The sequence below is a fragment of the Argentina silus genome (assembly GCF_951799395.1).
Source record: "Argentina silus genome assembly, chromosome: 2".
Classification (NCBI taxonomy): Eukaryota; Metazoa; Chordata; class Actinopteri; order Argentiniformes; family Argentinidae; genus Argentina; species Argentina silus.
In genome coordinates, this window is record NC_139656.1 from 8,020,898 (window position 1) to 8,038,174 (window position 17,277).

Below are 17,277 nucleotides of genomic sequence, written 5' to 3' on the forward strand. Positions count from 1 at the left end.
TACAAAGGGGATAGATGATAATGATAAACAGATCATGTCAAATCACACAAATGCAAGTGTTCAACTCATGTTTATTGAAAATATCAACGTCATTCTTGTCATAAAAGGCAAACTGGTAGCTTACATACACTGTATAACCACATTTTGGTTGGCCCTTGTGTAGATAAATATACTTTTTAAACATTTTTTTAAATATTACATAAGGAATACTTGAATGTGGAATAAAAGGTTAGAGGCTTTTCCAACTATATGGACTTTTCAGGAATATTTAGCAAATTGATAAAAAAAAAAAAAAAACAGCAATATGGCACAGTTTCAAATAAAAATACTCAAAAGTACTCAAAAGACAGAATGTGGGAAACAAAAGGAAAATAAAGCATTCATTTTTTTCATTAAAGGTGAGCCATGTAGTTTTGCGCTTTGCTGTCTTCCGTTGCCACACTGAAAATGTGAAAACTTAAATATGCTACATTTTCTATGTGCATGTCCTTGTAACAAACAAAACATCAAAATGTAAAGGCCAGTGCTCAACCTCGACATCATATTTTATGGACACAAGGGGCAATCTGGCATTGCTACATCCATTTTAGATTTTTCAATTAATGACATATATCCATTTATTCTTGAAGAATATAAATGCCTCATGAGTTTAGTTAAACTATTTTACCCCATCAGAACCCAAAACATAAGCTTGTTTGTAAACAATGTTATTGTAAACATACACTGTATAGCTTCAAAACATGGTTAAAACTATAAAACTATTTTGATCTCATGGATGGTCAATCCTTGCATCCATAGCTCCATCTATGAATTTGAGAGTGTTTACATTTCTACAGCCCCATCCCTCAGCTGTTTTACAAAAAAGTGGCGGGGGAATCCCAGATGTCCCCTTTATCAGAATATACTTTATCATACATCATTCCTTTATCCTTACAGATTTATCATGGCCATTTAGCACTTTTTAAAGCTCAAAACTACATACTGGACCTTTAATGAATCAAATCTACTCATTTGAGTTGACAGATCTTGACTGAGGTTCCAACTCCAAAGCCAGGATAGAGAGGCTCAACAAAAGTGGCCTCGAACCTGTGCAGGAGGGTCATGTTGTTGCCAATACTGTAGAAGGCCAGGACCCCTGCACTGTGGTCCAGGTAGACCCCTATCCTTGGAGAATGGGGGGCATTGATGGCCTTGTCCACCCTATTATGCCAGGCTGAGTACCCTGTGTCAGAGCACAACAGACTCCAGGATTTATCATTGTAGCCCAGCAGACACAGAGAGCCCTTGCCCTTTCGGCTAATGCCTTTGTAGGCCACTCCCATGGAGAACTCTCCACTCCACTCTATCTCCCAGTAGAAGCGGCCTCCAGACAAGGCTTCGCGACACAGCACCTGGGCAAAGCTGTCAAATCTCTCTGGGGTCTCGGAGTAGGGCTGCAGGTCCCTGGTCCTGATCACTTTCCTGTTGGTGTCTGAAAGGTGCAGCTCCTTGTAGGCCGTGCTGGAGTCCAGTCTGAGCTGGCAGAAGTCTAGATGAAAGATTGAAGTAAATTGGCAACATTAGACAACTGTTCTGGGGACAATGAATGTGTCAAGAGGTTTATGAGGAGAGAATAGGGGTTTATTGAACAAGTACTCACACTTCAAAAACTCTGATCTGTTCCTGGGCTCTGGAGGAGGAGCGCTGTCCACTGTTACTTCTTTAACTAGGGTTAGAAACAACAAGTTATCTGTTGATTCTAAACAACATGATACCTTTTGTATGATATACTATTGTATGTATAATATATAGGCATTTACTCAACAAAATCTAAACAACAACAGCAATATTGTTGATATTATATGTGGCCCATTTGTTCTATAGTTTGCTATTGGTAACTTTACATGGTGAACAGAACAACATAGAGCACACCCATCTCAACACTCACCTCTGCTGCTTCTCTCTCTGGTCCTACTGTCTGTCGTATAAACAGGCACTTCATTCACTGGAAGAGGTAACAGGATAGGTTTATAAGCAACAGAATATTGAGTTTCCTTTCCTTGTTTATTAAGAGCATGGATATATCTTTTACATTAAACATAATGTTGTCAGACACTGCTTTCCTCAGTAGGTAGGGTCTTACCTGACTTGGAGATCTTCATCAGTTCTTCTCTGCCAAGCTCTTCCAGACGCTCTTTGATCTCAGCCACAGCTTTCCTGGCTGCCCCGAAGGAGAAATCTGGGTTCAATGTCACTCTGGGTATGAATCCATCATCGGTGGGAGTACAGAGATAGTTGAAATTCTGAGAGAAAAAGGTAAATGTGATAAGATAAGAATCGTCACTTAGCAACAAGCAGCAGAGAAATATGAGAATGAATTATTGTTGAATATACTTGGTATAACCTCAACACAAATTGCACCATTGAACCTTCCACATACCTTGTTTTCTTTTACCTTGCTAGAGTGTGGATCTATTGACTTTTATTGTAAATGGCAGAATTTGCAACTTGTACTGTATGTATAGGCTGTCTCACCTGTAGGAAATGGATGTGATCCTCTGTGCTGTAAAGCTGTTTGAGGCCAGTCTCCTTCTTCTTCAACTCATCGATCTCCTGTTCTAGTCGCTCCACCAGCCCCTCGGCTTGGTTGAATGCAGCCTTCTCGTTGATGCCAATCATCTTGGTGACCTCTGACCTCATCCTCTCAATGGAACGGATCATTTCCTCAAACATCTTCTCACTCTCTACCATGGCTCTCTGGGCTGAGCTCTAAGCAGGAAACACACAGTTAAAAGCTATCACTCATTACACTTAGATACATACACAAACTTGATGTATTCTCCTCTAGTTTGTTAGGAATCAGAAATGTCGCTAGCCAATTCATATTGATCACAGTGTTCTGGCAACACCTAAATGTGTCTCTCAAGAGAACATTATCACTGTCACTGAACATTACTTAGTCAATTAAATACAGTTAAATACTCAAAACAGGTGTTTAGTGGAACATCTTGGATTTCTATGAGACATTTTCTTCTTACCTTTAGCGAGTCCACTGCTGTCCTCAGCTCCTCCAGCTCCTTCACTCTCTCCTGGCATTTCTGCCTGATCTCAGCTTGGGATACGCCCAGGAGTTTCTGTTGAGGCAATGTCAGAGAGCCATTAACAAATAAAATCATTCAATTCAATTTCAAGGAAGTGGCCTTGACATTTTTTTTGTGCATGCTATTCAGTCTATGAATGTGCAATTATAATTGCTACTGTATGCCTAACCAGTTGTGTTCAGTTTTTATGCTTCTCATAGTGTATTCAGTATGTTGTGTCTCTATATTAAATAATTGTTTTAATATTCTGTGTATCAGTGATGGGACTTTGAGAAAGTAATTGTACATGATTTCATTATTAGCACGTTATAAGCACCGTTCTAAAGACTTAGTCAGTATGGGCGGCTTTATCTCAAAAGGAGGGAAAAAAGGCCAGATGGAATCCTGATCATGTCAGGAATGTGAAACTACCGCTGCCTGACTTCTAAAGAGATGTTTCAAGGTGCACACATACTGGCCCTATAGAGAGCAGGGAGGGGTTCTAATTCAGCCTTTACTCAAGCCCACCGATCCATTCTTCAAGATAAGCTTGAGGAATGTGGGGAATCTGAGGAGGGGGGCAGAGAAGGAGTATGTGTGTGTGTGTGTGTGTGTGTGTGTGTGTGTGTGTGTGTGTGTGTGTGTGTGTGTGTGTGTGTATGTGTGTGTGTGTGTGTTGGGGGGGGGGGGGGGCAAGGGAGTGAGCCATGGGAGACTCTAGTTGTAAATCTTGGGGTGAGAGGACCCAGACTCCCTATTTAGCGAATGACTAAAAGGCTGATTTATGACCTTATCTTTCTTGTGAAAGCTTTGTTTCACATATTACTTAGATGATGTCACACAAATGTCCTTCATATAATGTATATTGAAGTTATTGGTTCTATCAATGTAGCAGAGTAACATTTATTTGTTGTAGTATTAATATAATACAAATATATTATATTAATATAATACTACAATGCTGTGATATTGTAAAATATTGCTGTGAAATATTAGCCTTTGTCTTACAAAATTCTATTGACATACTGCATTGGCCATTTGAATGGAGACTGATTTGAATGCAGTGGTTAGTCATGGTCGCTAGCTCCAGGTTTATGGTTTGTTCATAAACAGGAGATGTGGTCAGGACCATGCCTCACTGCTACAGCATTCCAGTATCAGCAGCCCAAACCCAGAGGTGTGGTTCAGTTCAGGAGACTTGAGTCTAGTTTCTGTAATGTCTATCTCATTCCACCAGTGAACACAACTGTAACACCACAAGCTTTAAGGAATTGTCAGCACTGTTTATGAAGTAAAGCAACCTCAGAATTAATCAGAGAGTTGTGCTTGTTTAAACTGTGAATGCCTGCCAGAGTTGCTGATAGCTTCTGTGAGCTGGGTCAAAGTACACATTTTAGTGATAGTCCAAGGGTGGGGGTTGGGAATACATGTCTGCCTTAACTCACATTCCTTTATCAAGACCCACCTCTTTCAATCTTATCCTGTACCTACCCAATTATGCACTCATAGAGAAAAATTTGGTGCTTTTCAAGCAGGTGTCGACAAATAAACTATTATTCTGTTAATCTTTGAGTCTGTTAAACATTAAAACACTCCACTTAAAGTGACTGTGCACTGTACTTTCAGGCTGTATGATGTTTCTTGACATTTGATGTGTGTTTTTACGCTTATCTCTCAATAACATTCTATATATAATATCATACTTTGAATTTCTCTGTAAGTTTTCAAAATTAGTATTACAATGTACATGAAATACAATGTACATGTCATTATATCAAGGCCACTGGGTTAGTACAGTTAAGCGTGGCCCTGGAGAGAAATGCACACTGCTCCTTACCTGTTTCTCACTCCTCTCTGCCTCAGCTGAGACGATGTCATGACCCTTGTGCTCACTGACCGTACAGATGGCACAGATACACATCTGGTCTGTGCGGCAGAACAGCTCCAAAGACTTCTGGTGCTGGGGGCAGATCTTCCTGTCCAGGTTCCCCAACTCATCCACAAGCTTGTGCCTCTTGAAGGTGGCTGATTCATAATGGGGCTTCAGGTGCTTCTCGCAGTAGGAGGCCAGGCAGTTCAGGCAAGACTTGACAGCCTTGAGCTTCTTCCCAGAGCAGAAGTCACACGGCACGTCGGCCGGGCCCGCAAAGCTGTTCCCCGGAGGCGTGGTGAGATTGAGGTTCAGGCCCGTCTTCTTGATCTTCTCAGCCACCTTGGTGAGCATGGTGTTGGGTCGCAGCACAGGCCTCTGGGTGAAGGTGATCTTACACTGGGGGCAGATGTAGATCCCTGTGTAGTCAGCCTCATTCCAGTAGCCACTAATGCAGTCCATGCAGAAACTGTGGCCACAGGGGATAGCCACAGGGTCCCTTAGTAGCCCCACACACAGGGGGCAGCTGAAGTAATCCGGAGACATGGGGTCAGCCATTGTCACACACACACAAACACTCAAATCTTGAAAAAGAAAGACAGGGAGGCAGACAGAGCTACCGGTGCGCTAGGGAGCCTGCCGTCCACAAGAGTGTGGTACAGTCTACCAGAGACAGGACCTACTTGTATTTCTGAATTCCAGAGGTTATTGATTGAAAGCAGGCTAGGCCCTCCCCCTGTGCTGAGAGTATGTAGAGCTCAGCCCAGTTGAGATAAACAGGTTGAGCAAAGGCTGGTGGAGACTTAAGGGAGAGGGAGGGGGCGGGCTGAGAGGAGAAAAAAAAGGGATAGGCTGAGCCTTGGAGAATGAATAAATTGTAGCACAAGGAAGGAGCAAGTTGAAGATAAATATGCCTGAGAAAATTAGCATTATTTTACTGTTTGTACATCAAGCATTAGAAACAGTTAAATAGACACAAATGGGGCTGGAGTCCACCCACTAAACAAACAGACCTACTCAGACCATAAACATTTCAGAGGCAAATTTCAGAGGGCACTTTTTGCTACTTTTTTTGACCCAAAACAAACAGCAGGACAGGAAGATGTCTGAATTGCCACAGGTGCTTTGTCAAAGTTCAGGTCATGAGTTGTATATTTACACTGCAGCCAGTTAAACAGGTCAGGTAGCCTTCACAGATGTGTGGCCTAATAGTTAGAAACGGAATATTCACTGTAGAGGCAGCCAACAACCATAGTTGACATTTTGAAAACATTCCTTTCTAACTCAGTTTTATCTGTCTGACGTAGACATGAATGCTCAACATATTTGTGTCTGTTCATCACAAAGATTCATCATGCCCACTCTGTACTTCCCCATTGTTCCTTTTCTTTTGACCTTTATGAAAACACATTACATTAAGTTGCCCTGTCGCCATGTATTTACTCTGTATTAACTATGGTGATAACATTGTATTAAAGCGGTTACACAGTTAGTATATCTGTAATTGCACTATAATGGAGTTGAGCAGTTTGTGTTATTACACAATTATAATAACTCCATATACCATGTAATTACGTATGTATGTAATAACATGAGAATATTTTATATATATATAAATAATAATAATAATGTATTCTAACTACAGTCAGCAGAGGGAGAGAATCCCTCTTTCAGATGAGAGACACCTTGGTTTCTACATTGCTATGTCACATCCTCTGTCCTTCCTATGACAAGCTGTTCCTTATAGTGACAGGCCTTAATGACTCACATTCACACATCAGCTCTGGATTCATGATGACAAATCTTTTAATAACTGCTGACATCTTCTAATTTGCATTTCAACATACACCTTAGTTCCTCTCAAGCCAAGGGCCTGACTTGGTTTCTATTTCTTCTAATTTATTTGGCTAGAGGGCCTATTGGAGACTTGTTAGCCAGTCAAAGTCATATTTGATGCATTTAGAATAGTTGGATTTCATACTGAACTTAAATTGTAATTATTCAATCACAGGGCTTCAGAAACACATGCACCAACCAGTTGTAAAAGGCACATTCAGCTCCTCCCTCATTGTATGTTACATCACTTCATAGATAGTTTCGCCTCTCCATATTTGGTCAGGTTTCTGATAAGCCAGTTTCTCTTTCCTTCCCCTTATGTGTTGATCAGATACCAGGACAGTCTCCAGCGTAAATGCAGCTCTTACTGATTAACTACCTGTGAGAGAGAATGAGGTGGGTCTATGAGGGAAGAGGCCATTTGATGCCATTTGATGCCATCTTGATTTATGTGAGAAAAGAGCTGAGTAATAATAACAAAAAGATACAATACAGGTTCCTCAGAACAGGATCATTCCAAAGACAAATGCCTAAGACATGATACAATCTGTTGTAATGAAATTAAAATAATAATGTCCATCACTCATACTTTATTAAAATAGGCAGGTTCTGTTCTCATAAATGTAGCATACATTTACTTTGATCAAGCAGGCAGACACCACATGGTCTACTAAGGCCAAGTTCAAGGTGAAAGATCAAAAGAAATGAATAATTAAGCAAATCTCTTGCATCAGGTGTAGTGAGGGAAACCAGGTTTCAGGGGAGAGAGAGGGTACAAATGGCTGTTGAGTGTAGAAGTCAAGGACCCTGCTCAGTCTGTGTGATTGGTCAGTACATGGAGACAAGGTATTTACAAGTGTTTCCTTGGAACAATGGTTACCTTTGTTAGTGCGGGCAGATACACAGGGTGAATAGGAGGAGTCTGGACAGAGGCCAGATGAAAGTGAACAGGTTGCACACAAAAAAGAACTCCACAAAAACAAGGAAGGTTGACAATTCCAAGGATTTAGGCACATTTCAACTGTTATTAGGGGTAACATGGTTTGCACTGTAGTGCACTACAAATGTCTAATTAATATGGACAATGGATAATAATTTGGACAGTTCAGTTTCTAACTTGAAAAGCCTGGTCAGAAATCTCACGCCTATCAACTAATCAGATTGCGTTATTACAAGGAACCGTTTTATAGTACAATATATACAATATATACTGTATAGGAAATGTATATTTTGCAACTCAGTGAATTTTTTCAAATCAGTGAATACCGGCAGATTAAAGAGACATCTTTATCTACTGTGGTTTTAAAAACCTCTGTGCTATATAAACAATCAGGTGATATGTCAATCTGGTGCAGCATGTTCAGATGTCTTACAGTTGAATAAGAACCAGTCAGTTGAATCAGATAGTGATGTATTTACAGCAACCTGATTATGTCACTATGCACAGCGCAGACACATACATCACCATTACACACTGGAAATAACCCCAGTAAAGAGGGCCAACAGAGTCCGCCTCCCCATGACATATCTTTATTGAATGCACACAGCTTTTATAGATTCAAAGTTCACTTTAAGGGCAACTGAGTAACTTTGACTTCACACTCATTTGAAAGACCCCCATACTAGCTGTCAAATATAAAGACAATGATATAATACTGATATTGAATGACAAAAACTAATGTATCACTGGATATTGCCCTCATCTACCCTGGACTTATACCTTTTTGTTATTGAGCTGTGATGAGTCGCAACAGTGTCACAATTAATAGGACTAAGTCCTCTGAAGCTCATGATCAATTTCATCAATTTAAATCAATCAACCCAGTGAATTAATCAATGCTTTCTTTTTTTTGAGTCCTTGCATCCATAGCTCTGTATATGAATTCGAGAGTGGTTACATTTCTCCAGCTGCATCTCTCACCTGCAGGGTGACCGCTTTGTTGTTGTTTGAATCCTAGATGGCCCCTTTAATGTTGTGAACTCAGCTTTAAAAAGAACAAGCTGGTACTTAAGCTGGTGGACACTTGCTTCTTTTGTAATTTCAAAGGGCCAATTCAGGTCAAATCTACCACTGAATCATCCAACAAGGGATTTAAACCCCTACACTCACGCAAGTACAAAAACATGACCGCACCACCATTATTGTCAAACATGACACTATACACTCACTGAACACTTTATTAGGAACATTTGTACACCTTCTCATGGTGGAGGTGGTATAATGGTGTAGGGAATGTTTTCTTGGCACACTTTGGGACCATTAAAACCAATCAATCATCACTTGAATGGCACAGCCTATTTGAGTATGGTTGCTGACCATGTGCATCCCTTCATGGCCACAATTTACCCATCTTGTAATGGCTACTTCCAGCATGATAAAGCACCATGTCACAAAGCAAAAGTCATCTCAAACTGGTTTCATAAACATGACAATGAGTTCAGTGTTCTTCAGTGGCCTTCCCAGTCACTGGATCGGAATCCAATAGAACACCTTTGGGATGTGGTAGAATGGGAGATTCACAGCTTGAAAGTGCACCTGAAAAATCTGCATGAATTGTGTGATGCAATCATGTCATCATGGACCAGAATCTCAAATGAATGTTTCCAACATCTTGTGGAATCAATGCCACAAAGAATTGAGGCTGTTTTGAGAGTAAAGGGAGGCTCTACCCAGTATTAGCATAGTGTTCAGAATAAAGTGTTCAGTGAGTGTAGTTGTGGGTATTATATAATCTATAGTTGTTTCGGATGACTAACATACCCTTTAAGATTGGCATTCTGTTTGGTCAGTGTCGACACTGAGCTCTCACACAATAGAAGCCATGCCGACCCCCATGTTATCTGGGCTATCTGGCCTGGTCACATTCCATTCTTAATTTTTAACAACCTTGAGACTCAGAGTTGACAGCCATCTTGGTAGGGAGGAGTATTTAATCTGAGATGAGGAGAGGGACTTGTGGTGGTTTGAAAAATGCGCCATGGATTTAGTTAATTAATTAATAAAATAAGAATAAAATAAGAAATAACATAAATAAAATAATAATACTGTGCTGTGCTGGGTTGTGCTGGGTTGTGTCACCCAAAAACTATGCTTTAATTGTTGCTCTAGGAAACTACCAACTCCTATTGATCTTTCTTATGCATCAAAAGACAAAACAAAACACAGGAACATAGTTGAGATTGAGAGGAAATAAATGGTTTGGGAAATTCAATGGGAAATAAGGAGTTGATAATTAACTGCTCTTAACTACATGCATGTTGCTCAAACCAGATTCCAGTGGCTCAGTGAAGTACAGAGAAGTACACTTAACAGAGAAGTACACTTAACTCACAATATCAAATACCAACCCTTAGGAAGTCTTATTTTAGTACAGATCCACACCTTTAGCCCTGGTAAGACCCGTTTTACACAACACTTCTCCTCAGATAACTGGCAGATCTGCAAAATGTTGAATTGGTGAAAGGTGTGAAAGGTTTGAAAGGTTTGATAATCACAGTGACCAGTCAACAGGATGTATAGAGGAAGAGGGAATAGTTTTGACATTCGTCATTCTAAAGAAAAGTCCTCAAGAACTTGTCCATACCCTCCTTTTTTGATTTACAGGCAGGTTTTGACTCCCTTTACAATAAGGTCAGTGTGTGCCCGGACCTGAGTGGGCATCCATCATGTAGACTTCAGCTAGGGCCGTGCCCTGTGGAGGCTGCCTGGCTGCAATCAATCAGGAACACTCTGAAACCTCTTCTCACTGTGAAACCCCTAACATGTCTTCCCTCGGCCTATAGGAAACTGTGGTTTGTATGATTGCAGATTTAAATGACAGTGATACACCCTTCCTGCCTTTTATGATGCTTTTGAATTTACTTTCTGTTTCTGTGTTTCTGCTGCCCCTTTTTATTTCCATGATGACCAAGCATTTCAAATAATAGATCATTTGGAGAACACATGTTTCTAACATGAAATTAAATATATAGCAGAAAATACTAAAATGTATAGATTGCTAAACATATAGTAGTAAATATATATATAATAGAGGTTCTGGACGTCAACTTGGTCCCTTCAAAAAAGTGTTTTTAAAGCCGTATGCTGAGATCATACATTTCGTTCATTCTTCTCACTTTCCATATTCTCAGTCCTGACTGATGCTGGCATTTTCTCTCTGTCCTCACCTTGCCACTCCCTCTTTTTACTAGTTTCTGCTCAACCAGTTTGGTGGCCCTCCCTGTTTTCTCTATATAACATACTTCAATAGACCCTGTGGCTCACTTTGGCTCAGCACTGACAGACAGACAACCATAGTCTCACTTATTTTCTACAATAGAGGATACAGCATCAGGGTGCCCCCATGTCGTCTGACCAGGAGAGCTGCCATCTGTGTAAGGAGGACCTCAGGGACCCAGTCTCCATCCCATGTGGCCACGTCTTCTGCTCCATCTGCCTGAAGACCTACTGGGACCATGCTGACCACACAGGCTCCTACAACTGCCCCCAGTGCAGGGTCACCTACAACAAGAGGCCTACGCCACGCCGCCTGGGGGGCTCACGCCACTCCTCAACCCCTCGGACCTCCGAGTCCTTCCCACCTCCTCCTCCATCCCCAGACTACAACTACGCTGGCCCCCAGGATGTAGGCTGCGACATCTGCATCGGAAAGAAGCACAAGGCCGTCAAGTCCTGCCTGATGTGCCTGGCCTCCTACTGCCAGACGCATCTGAAGCCCCACTTTGAGGGGGCCACCTTCAAGAGGCACAAGCTGGTAGATGAGATAGGCCACCTGGACAGGCAGATCTGTCCCCAGCATCAGAAGGGTCTGGAGTTGTACTGCCGTACAGACCAGATGTGCATCTGTGTGCTGTGCACGGTGAAGGAGCACAAAGGTCACGACATGGTGTCCGCTGAGCAGGAGAGGGCAGATGAACAGGTAGAGATTTTCCCTCTCTTTTTTTTAGATTCCTCTCTCGTAATACAACATAAAAAAGATCTTTTGAAGTAAACACTCATTAAACACTTGCTGCTCTTATATAGTTCATTGGCACCATCCTCATTATATTAGCAAGACTAAACACAGATGTAGACTAATATATTAATACACAATGAAAACAATGTTGGTAGTTTACTGTTTACTGGGCTTTTGTTTCCTCTCTTTTAAAAGCATATGTTTCTTTTGCTCTTTAAATTTACTCTTGACATGACTGCGAAGTTAAATGTTGGAAGAGCAGCCAAGCCCCTAAAACAAATGCCTCAGGGAATCAGTTAGATCCACCCATATGAATGAAGCCTCGACTGTAAATGGGAGTTGGCTGAGGTGTTGCAACAGGGCTAATCTATGGCTCTCCTTTATACTGATTGTCATGCACTGCTACTCATGATGGACTTGCTAGATTTGGTTATTTTCTGACACTGATGCAGTATTGAAATAACCTGCCAAACAAATTGATATACTGTAATCTTTTGATTCCGACTCACCCCTAGGCTTTGATAGTCATATGAAATGAGGAGAACAGTACATGCCACTTTACACGTTTCAAATCCCTTAACACTTGTTTCCTCCATAGCAACGTTTGGGTGCCACACAGGCTGAGATCCAGGAGAAGATCCATGAGAGGCTGAAGCAGATGGAGGAGCTGAAACAAGCTGTGGATTCACTCAAGGTTTGTCTCATATTAGACCAAAATACCAAAATAGACCAATGTTCTCTGGCCATCAGGAGACATGACAATCATAAATAACAATAACATTCCTTCACTCCACGATGACTTAGGCCATGGCCGAAACCTCATACTGCCTACTGTTAACTAAAATCTATTCAGTAAATGACACATTTTAATATACTACACCTCATTCATACTGAGAAACCGTCATCTGTTTGTTCATGGTAATTGAATTGTGGGACTGAAATCGGAAAGGGCTTCCTGAATAGTGTGCAGTAAATTCATACTACATAGAAAGGCAAATCTAGTATGACATCCTGGCATTTTATATATACTCAATAATTTGGTACATTTCGCATACTGCAAAACTTTCTAATCTTGCATACTGAAAACTCCTACTAAATAGGTCACAGTATGAACATTCGGACATGACCTCAGTCTTTCTGAGTGTAGTGTTGAAGCTCGTATGCTTACAGAAAGTTGACAGGAGTGTTGGTTGTTTCTTCTCCAGAGCTCAGCGCAGAGGGCCATGCAGGAGTGTGAAAAGCTGTTTGGGGACATGCTTCGCTCCATTGAGAGGATGCAGCAGGAGATGACCAAGTTGATCACCTCCAATAAGAAGGCAGCGCTCAATAATGCTGAGGGCCACCTGGAGCGCCTGAGCCACGAGATCGCAGACCTGAAGAAGAGAGATGCTGAGATCACCCAGTTGTCCCGCACCGAGGATCACATCCACTTCATCCAGGTGACTCGGCTTTCCTCTACACACCACCTTACCCCTTTAACAACCATATTTCAAATGAACATACCTTGAACAACACCCCCTTCACCTTAACATGGGCACATTTTTAGGCAAAACAGTGTGACACACAGAAAAAAAACATGCACTCACTGTCTCCTTTCATCTCTTTTGTAGAGCTACCACATGCTCATAGCCCAAACAGAGGCTGAGGAGCTGCCCACTGTCTCAGTCAACCCCTACTTCACATTTGGCCCAGTGACAAAGGCTGTCTCTGAGATTAAACAGCAACTCCACGACTTCAGCAATGAGGAGCTGGTCAAGGTGGCCAAGACAGGTGAGGGAAAGGGCTTGTTACCTCAAATAATGAATGATGTAGATGTACATTAAGCTTATACCCTAACCCATGTTTTGATTAGATCAAGGCCTTGTCTTTTTAGAACTTGTAGCTACAATGAATGATCACAGAGTGGTTGCCTGTTTACTCAAGCAACAATTCCCTCATTTCAGTGAACAAAATGCCTTTCTGCCAACTGGATGAAGCTAAAAAGAGACGGACAATGAAAGGTGAGTCAATCACATTGGATGTTGAACTCCCTGCTGATTTCATTTTGGAAAACATTTGGAATGCTGGAATGGCATTAGTCCAGGAACGAGAATACCAACCCACCACACTCTCACCAATCCCCACAACATTTTATCTGGTTGCTTTGTTAGAATAATACATAAAAAGGCTTGCACTGAATTGAATTAATTTGCAGTTAATTACATTTTGTGAGTGGGTCACAAATGGGTCCTTTACTGACGATAATTTCCTTTTTAACTTGGTATGGCATGAAAAAACAGAGGTGGCCCTCTACTATTCTGTTTGATTAGTAAAAAGGCCTGAGCTCAATATTGATTAGAAACCCAGAGTTTATTAGAAGACTCCTGGAGGTTACTTAGTGGCTCTGTGTATATATTTGTTGATAACTCTCAGGTTGCCAACCATTATGCCATTTTAGACAAGCACATACTGTGTAATTAATATGTTATAACCATGTAATAAATTGCCCAATGGTAAGCTGCATTCCTGTGCACACTTGTAATAAGCCCCATGTTATAGGAACAATTCAAATGCATATGACAAATTATTTGTTGAACAATATTACTAATGACACTTGCAAAAACTTCATGCAATGTCATGTACTCAGTTTTGTGTTGAATTTCCATTTCTTCGCAGCTGATGAAGTTGCAATGATCAAATCACCAAGCCAGGAGCCCAAGAGCAGGGAGGAGTTCCTGAAATGTGAGTCTGTGTTTCTCACAATGGTGCATCTATGGTCAAACGGAACACTGTAATACCTTAAAACTATGTGTTTTGTCAAATCAGATTTTTAAGAGGTCATTGGATAGGCCATGATTTATTCATACCATATTTGAATGTTGAGTGTGGGATACATAAGTTACATTGTTGGACTACAAAGGCAGAGTAGTTCTAAAATACTACAGTACCTGGCGTTTAGCCCACATGGAAACAGGCTGCCATGGGAGTAGTCTTACTGCATTCCTCAGATACTAGGTTTGTATGTGAGCATGCGCAATGAACTTACCGGTTTACTGCTCCTGAGTGGAAGTAGGTTTGGATACTGTAACTCCAGCATTTGTATAAAAACTGGCCTAAATAGGCCAATCAAGGTGTCAAAACCAGGTGTGTACGCATGCAAAAAGAGAAACATTTTGATCAAAATGCATCATTTGAATGCATTAGTTGAAGCTGTGTTTGTGTAAGTCACAAGCAGTTCTTCATACCCTTAGCATTCTAGATGACAGGCCTGCTCGATCTCGCGGTGGTCATCGAGTGTCCCACCAGTTCTGACTCACTGGGGGGGAGGCACACAGCAGGTGAAGTTTGCCTACCTAAGCTGAGAGCTCCACCTGCATGCTGGTGCACACCTGGAGGGTCACATTACTCACATTGTGCATGAAGAACCTCAAGGTTGCATTGGTTACTTCAATAACTGCTACAGCATTGCTTTAGTAGTCATTCAATGAACCACTGCAACCTTTTAGGTGGGGATGCCCTTGGGTACTACAATTGTTGACATATGTGTTATTGTTGGTGTACTGTAATTGTACTAATCTTGGTATTTTAACAAGACCTTAGCCATCCCCATTTAACCCTCATAATTTCTACCATAGCAAGCATACCCTGCTATAGTCTATAGGGAGGAATAGTATTCACAGACAGTGGCACTCACAACATACCCTTTCTCCTCTCTCAGATGCCTGTCAGCTCACACTGGACCCAAACACAGCCTACAGACAGCTCTCCCTGTCTAGAGGAAACCGGAAGGCTACTCTGAAAAGAGACCCCCAGTCCTACGACGACAGCACTGCCAGGTTCGACTGCCTGCCACAGGTCCTTTGTAAGGAGCCTCTGTCTGGAGGCAGTTACTACTGGGAGGTGGAGTGGAGCGGAGAGGGGGCCTCTATCGGAGTCACCTACAAAGGCATCAAGAGGACGGGCTACGGTGACGGCTGCCGTATCGGCTACAACCGCAAATCCTGGAGCCTCTTCTGCTCTGACTCCAGCTACTCTGCCCGCCACAGTAAGGACCAGGTAGAGATCAACGCGCCCTACTCCTCTCGTATCGGGGTGTTCCTGGACCACTCCGCAGGCACTATCTCCTTATACAGCGTGGGAGACACCATGTCTCTCATCCACCGCTTCAAGGCCTCCTTCGGTGAGGCTGTCTATGCAGGCTTTTGGGTCTGGTATGAGTCAGCCATAACCATCGTCCAACTGTGAATACATAATATACTTCATATGATAATCATGCATTTGTAATTCAATTATTGTATATTATCCCATTAACTTACATTGTAATATACAATGTATATGCAATTATGTTACTACTTTAACATTTGTATCAAGTTATCTATCACTGAAAATGTATGTTCTATACTGTGTATATATACCATATACTCAGTAAGTATATATTTGTAAGGACAAATCGTACAATGTAATCAGGAATGATCCAATTTGTTTATTTCATAAGCTCATATTAATCTATACAGAAGGGACACTTTTAATGTATAATTTCCTTGTCTGTATCAAATCAATAAACATGTTACAATAAGAGTATTTGAGATCAGTGGTATTGTTTTGATGAAATGGGATAAGCACTGTAAGGGTGACCTCTACTGACACTATCCAAAACCTGTTTGAGCATGCAGATTTTTCTTCCCCTCCTTCCCCCCACCTGTTCTATGAAGCAATGGGTATGAAGGGAAATATTATCCCCATGTCTTTCATTTGTGCGCTCTCTCTCTCTCTCTCTCTCTCTCTCTCTCTCTCTCTCTCTCTCTCTCGCTATAAAGTGGGGACTCTGCTTTGTTTTTTATGTAGGAATTACTCAATTGTATTGTTTTTGATGATGTGACACATGATTAGTGCTCTGTCTTTGTTCTCAAAGCTACAAAATTAACCATGTCAAATTTTAGCACTATTATATTGATCTAAAGTTACACAGAAGCTGTATGTAATATCAACATGAAAATATAAGCGAATTGTCATTTTTTTCCATTATTAGAGGGGAATCCACTCATATTTTAACATATTTTCTCTTTTTACCTCCACTGAATGGAAGAATAGCAAAGCTCTGGTCTATTATTGAAATTCCACAGTGAATGTGTCTCATTGACTTTTTACAACAGAGGATGGTGTATAACTTGTACTGAATGTTTGAGAGTGTCAATTTCATAATTTCCTTTAGAAGTTGGACAACTCCTATAGAACTGGTAATCCTAAAAGGAATGGATGAAAGCGTACTAGACCTGCTTGTAAATTCTCAATGCTGAATACTACAAGCCTCTTCTTAGAGTAGGAAAGATCTCTAGCTCTATCCAAACTCCCAATCCAATCAGATAGCTATTATGCATGGACTCTCAATGGGAGACGAAAGCCTATTGGTTACATGGAGTCCTATTGGTTACATGGAGTCCCTTCAGGTTACATGGAAGGCCTAAAATTGGTTAAATAGATTCTGTCTCTGTCTGTCTGTCTGTCTGTCTGTCTGTCTGTCTGTCTGTCTGTCTGTCTGTCTGTCTGTCTGTCTGTCTGTCTGTCTCTCTCTCTCTCT

At 41.3% G+C, this 17,277-nt stretch overlaps 2 protein-coding genes across 2 annotated transcripts; one reads left to right on the forward strand and one right to left on the reverse strand.

Annotated features, from left to right (window-relative positions):
- Positions 1–54: 54 nt before the first annotated feature.
- ftr82 (finTRIM family, member 82) lies at positions 55–5,580 on the reverse strand. The gene is made up of 7 exons (XM_083693505.1): positions 4,897–5,580; positions 3,018–3,113; positions 2,515–2,748; positions 2,123–2,282; positions 1,928–1,984; positions 1,640–1,705; positions 55–1,528 (listed from the first exon to the last, which is right to left on the reverse strand). The coding sequence occupies exons 1-7, from the start codon at positions 5,485–5,487 to the stop codon at positions 1,008–1,010; spliced, it is 1,725 nt and encodes a 574-aa protein (XP_083549631.1). The 5' UTR covers positions 5,488–5,580; the 3' UTR covers positions 55–1,007.
- A 5,463-nt stretch (positions 5,581–11,043) lies between these two features.
- On the forward strand, positions 11,044–16,277 carry ftr83 (finTRIM family, member 83). The gene is made up of 7 exons (XM_083685595.1): positions 11,044–11,684; positions 12,319–12,414; positions 12,926–13,159; positions 13,331–13,490; positions 13,664–13,720; positions 14,376–14,441; positions 15,418–16,277. Exons 1-7 carry the CDS (start codon positions 11,109–11,111, stop codon positions 15,942–15,944), a joined length of 1,716 nt encoding a protein of 571 aa, XP_083541721.1. The 5' UTR covers positions 11,044–11,108; the 3' UTR covers positions 15,945–16,277.
- The last annotated feature ends 1,000 nt before the right edge of the window (positions 16,278–17,277 follow it).

Coding starts and splice junctions, on each gene's coding strand:
- ftr83 (XM_083685595.1), top strand. CDS start 11,109: ATGTCGTCTGACCAGGAGAGCTGCCATCTGTGTAAGGAGGACCTCAGG. Junction 12,415..12,925: donor AAGCTGTGGATTCACTCAAG/GTTTGTCTCATA, acceptor TTTCTTCTCCAG/AGCTCAGCGCAGAGGGCCAT. Junction 13,721..14,375: donor AAAGAGACGGACAATGAAAG/GTGAGTCAATCA, acceptor ATTTCTTCGCAG/CTGATGAAGTTGCAATGATC.
- ftr82 (XM_083693505.1), bottom strand. CDS start 5,487: ATGGCTGACCCCATGTCTCCGGATTACTTCAGCTGCCCCCTGTGTGTG. Junction 2,749..3,017: donor CAGCAGTGGACTCGCTAAAG/GTAAGAAGAAAA, acceptor TTTCCTGCTTAG/AGCTCAGCCCAGAGAGCCAT. Junction 1,529..1,639: donor CAGATCAGAGTTTTTGAAGT/GTGAGTACTTGT, acceptor TCTTTCATCTAG/ACTTCTGCCAGCTCAGACTG.